This window comes from Cebus imitator, unplaced genomic scaffold (genome assembly GCF_001604975.1).
Source record: "Cebus imitator isolate Cc_AM_T3 unplaced genomic scaffold, Cebus_imitator-1.0 Scaffold802, whole genome shotgun sequence".
NCBI lineage: Eukaryota > Metazoa > Chordata > Mammalia > Primates > Cebidae > Cebus > Cebus imitator.
The window spans coordinates 270,327-274,391 of record NW_016108117.1 but is presented as its reverse complement, the minus strand read 5'-3'; the positions used below and the strand labels follow the sequence as shown (position 1 = coordinate 274,391).

Below are 4,065 nucleotides of genomic sequence, written 5' to 3'. Positions count from 1 at the left end.
TTTTTTTTTTTGTATTTTTAGTAGAGATGAGGTTTCACCATGTTGGCCAGGCTGGTCTTAAACTTCTGACCTTGTGATCTGCCTAAAGCGCTGGGATTACTGGCATGAGCCACTTCACTCAGGCTTTTTTTTTGAAACAGAGTCTTGGTCTGTTGCTGAATTTACGCATGTATTTCCTTCTCTGTACCAAAAGCTCATTGGTGGCAGAGATCTTCTACATTTTTGTATTTTTCTTTTTTTTTTTTCTTTTTGGTCAGAATCTTGCTCTGTTGCCTAGACTGGAGTGCAATGGTGTGATCTCAGCTCACTGCAACCTCCGACTCCTGGGTTCAAGTGATACTCCTGCTTCAGCCTCCCGAGTAGCTGGGATTAGAGGCGCCCACCAACACCCCTGGCTAAGTTTTATATTTTTAGTAGAGATGGGGTTTGCCCATGTTGGCCAGGCTGGTCTCAAACTCCTGACCTTGTGATCTGCCCTCCTCAGCCTCCCAAAGTGCTGGGATTACAGGCATGGTCCACCGCACCTGGCTACATTTTTGTATTCTGAATGCCTGGAAAAAGATGTATTATTGCAAATGTCCATGGATCTTGTGTCTGGCTCAGAATATGGTGTTTTAGGCCGGGTGCAGTGGCTCATGTTTGTAATCCCAACACTTTGGGAGGTCGAGGCAGGCGGATCACCTAAGGTCAGGAGTTTGAGACTACCCTAGCCAACATGGTGAAACACCATCTTTACTAAAAATAAAAAAATTAGCCAGGTATGGTGGCAGGTGCCCATAATCCCAGCTACTCAGGAGGCTGAGGCAGGAGAATCACTAGAACCCGGGAGGCGGAGGTTGCAGTGAGCTGAGATTGCGCCATTGCACTCCAGCCTGGGTGACAAGAGTGAAACTCCGTCTCAAAAAAAAGAAGAAAAAAAAAAATTAGAAGGCTCTGGAGTCAGATCTGGGTTCTGAGCCTTGCTCTGCCTTGTATCAACTGTGTGGCAAGTGACCGGCTTCTACAAACCTCAGATTTGTGATCTGAGATTAGTCAAGGGTAAATCGAGAAACCAGCTGAGTGTGAGGACTTGGTAAGTGTTCCGTAAGTGGCAGTGGTGGTTATTGCAGAGTTTTGAATGGAGGAGCTGCCTTAGAATCAGGAGACCTTCGTCCCAGTTCCCATTCTGCCCCACCTCCCTGTGTCATCCTAGGCAGGCCACATTTCCTCCTTGGTCTCAGGGGCCTGGAGCAGGTGCCCTCTTAGGCCCCCACAGCCTGACAAGCTATGGGGCCTGAGAACGGGCGTCGTGGAGGATGAGACGTGCGAGGGCAGCAAAGAGTGCTATGTGTCCAGCAGAGGGCCCTGCCCGGGCCGTGGCCGGAGGCTGGGAGGGAGGGCGGGCGATGCCAGACGCCTGACTGGAGGCGGACCCAGCCAGCCAGCTGCCTCTCTGGAGCCCAGCTCTTGGGCCCCCTGCACTCACCTGCTCTTCCCGGGTGGCTGCCTCCTGCTTGTCCAGCCATGCGGTGGCCGTGGCCCCTGGCTGTCTCTCTTGCTGTGATTTTGGCTGTGGGGCCAAGCAGGGTCTCTGGGGGTAACCCCCTGCACCTGGGGAGGCACAGAGCCGAGACCCAGGAACAGCAGAGCCGATCCAAGAGGGGCACTAAGGATGAGGAGGGCAAGGGCGTGCAGCAATATGTGCCTGAGGAGTGGGCAGAGTACCCCCGGCCCATTCACCCGGCTGGCCTGCAGCCCACCAAGCCCTTGGTCGCCACCAGCCCTAACCCCGACAAGGATGGGGGCACCCCAGGCAGTGGGCAGGAGCTGAGGGGCAATCTGACGGGGGCACCGGGGCGGAGGCTGCAGATCCAGAATCCCCTATATCCGGTGACTGAGAGCTCCTACAGTGCCTACGCCGTCATGCTCCTGGCGCTGGTGGTATTTGCAGTGGGCATCGTGGGCAATCTGTCGGTCATGTGCATCGTGTGGCACAGCTACTACCTGAAGAGTGCCTGGAACTCCATCCTCGCCAGCCTGGCCCTCTGGGATTTTCTGGTCCTCTTTTTCTGCCTCCCTATTGTCATCTTCAATGAGATCACCAAGCAGAGGCTACTGGGTGATGTTTCCTGTCGGGCTGTGCCCTTCATGGAGGTGAGTGTGTGTTCCGCTTGAGCTCAGCTGGGAGGCTGCCATCCAGGGAAGGGGTTCAGAGTCTCCGTCAGGTCCTTGGAAGTGGAATTTCTGGGTGTGCAAAACCCCAGAGCTTGGAGCTCTGACTTGCTTTTCCCCTACCTTGGAGAAAGAGATAAATACGGTATTGGTTTCTGGCTGCTCTCAGAACTAAGCAGGCCAGGGTGACTGGAGGGTGTGTGTGGCCCCTGAGTTCCAGCCCCAGCCTGATCTCCTGCTGTGGGAACAACCTCAAGACAGGCCTCCCCCACTTTCTCCAGACCCAAAGCTGCCCTCGCTTTCCTCAGCCCTCCTCCCCTGCCCCACCCGAGACCCCAGATCCCGCCGTCCTTTCTGCAACTCCTCTTCCTCCCTCTGTACCCCCTGCCACTGTCTGCTCCCACAGCCCCCTTCACTGCTCCTCAGTCTCCTGCCTCCCCAAGGAGTGCTTGAAAGGAGAGCCAAATTTCCCACACAGCCCTCTGGAACAAGTCAGCATCCACTCCCCGAGAATACAAGAACCAGAAGCAAACGACCCCTCTGTTCTTCCCTCCCTGCTGGGATTCTTGTTGTCACCATTGTCATTTCTACCAGGAACCTCCCAGATCCTCTCTGAAAGGGAATACCTGGTTCTGGGCACTGGAACTAGTAGGGGGCTCTAATCTCAGCTCTGCCACTGACATACTGGGCATCACTGGGCAGGTTGCATTACCTCTCCAATTTCATTTCCCAACCAGGGGGGTAATCCAGATGGTCCTTCCAGCTGGCCTGTACCACAGCTCTAAAGTATATCACTATGCCCTCACTTCTGGGAGCTTCTACGATAAGTCCATGGATGTCAAAGGATATGTAGCGCATAGAGAGACAACTTAAAACACTGCAGAAACATACCCATATGTGCATTTATGCAAGACACAGCAAGGCCACTCTCTAAGACAAAATAAGCAAACAGTCTTTCAAATTGTGTCTGCATGGAGGGTAGTGGAGTGACTGTGGCCTCCCTGTGAAGCTGGTGTTCCTTTGTGAATGATGCTGCGTGACAAGGGGGACTTGCCTGGCCGGAGAAGGGCTCAGGATCAGGCAGACGGACACAGGTCCTCTTCCAAGGTCTGTCCTCACCTCACCATGTAACAAAGATGATATCATAGTTGGATGGACTCTGAGTCTCAGCAGTGGGTATAGTCCTTTCCTGTCCTTGCCAACCCAGGGAGACTGACAGTGGTCCAAAGGTACTCCATCCTGAAAGAAGACCCTGCAGCTGGAGACAGCCTTTGGGTCTTAGTTACCGTCTTGTGCTCACGCCCCAGGTGAGCTGTGCGTGCTTAGATGCAGGACCTTGAAATTGAGCAGACTAGATTAGGAACTGGGTTTTCCCCATCATTAGCTGCGTGATTTGGTAAATTACTTTAACTGCCTAAATCTCAATTTCCTTGTCTGTAAATTGGGGATAATAGCAATAATAATAAAACTATTTGGATGAATTCCTAAGGGATTAAATGGGTAATGTCTATAAAGTGCTTAGAATTAAAATCAGTAGATGGTGGTTTTTATTTGGGCATGGGATAGAAGAGAAGGGGAAAAGGACAGGCACATATGACCTCTTGCTTGCATGTGGCTGGTAGGTCAGTGAACACACCTGGCCCTGCCTGACTCCTGGGCCAGCCCCTCCATACCTCCCGGAGGACAGAGATGATCCCTAGGCTGGCAGAGTGGATCCTTCCAGGCTGGGTGGTAGGATGGGAGGAGGGAGACAACACTCTTTTTCTTTTTTTGAGATGGAGTCTCACTCCGTCACATAGGCTGGAATGCAGTGGTGTGATCTCAGCTCACTGCAACCTCCATCTCCCAGGTTCAAACAGTCCTCCCACCTCAGCCTCCCAAGTAGCTGCGACCACAGCACGTGCTATCATGCCT

The 4,065-nt window shown here is 52.9% G+C and overlaps 1 protein-coding gene across 1 annotated transcript in view; it reads left to right on the top strand.

Moving 5' to 3' along the window:
- The first annotated feature begins 1,349 nt into the window (after positions 1–1,349).
- The window catches only part of GPR37L1 (G protein-coupled receptor 37 like 1), a 6,329-nt gene continuing 3,613 nt past the window's right edge, over positions 1,350–4,065 (top strand). Inside the window, exon 1 of the mRNA XM_017520110.2 lies at positions 1,350–2,133. Within this exon, the coding sequence (XP_017375599.1) occupies positions 1,504–2,133 (630 nt within the window). The 5' untranslated portion in view covers positions 1,350–1,503. The remainder of the gene's footprint in view (positions 2,134–4,065) is intronic.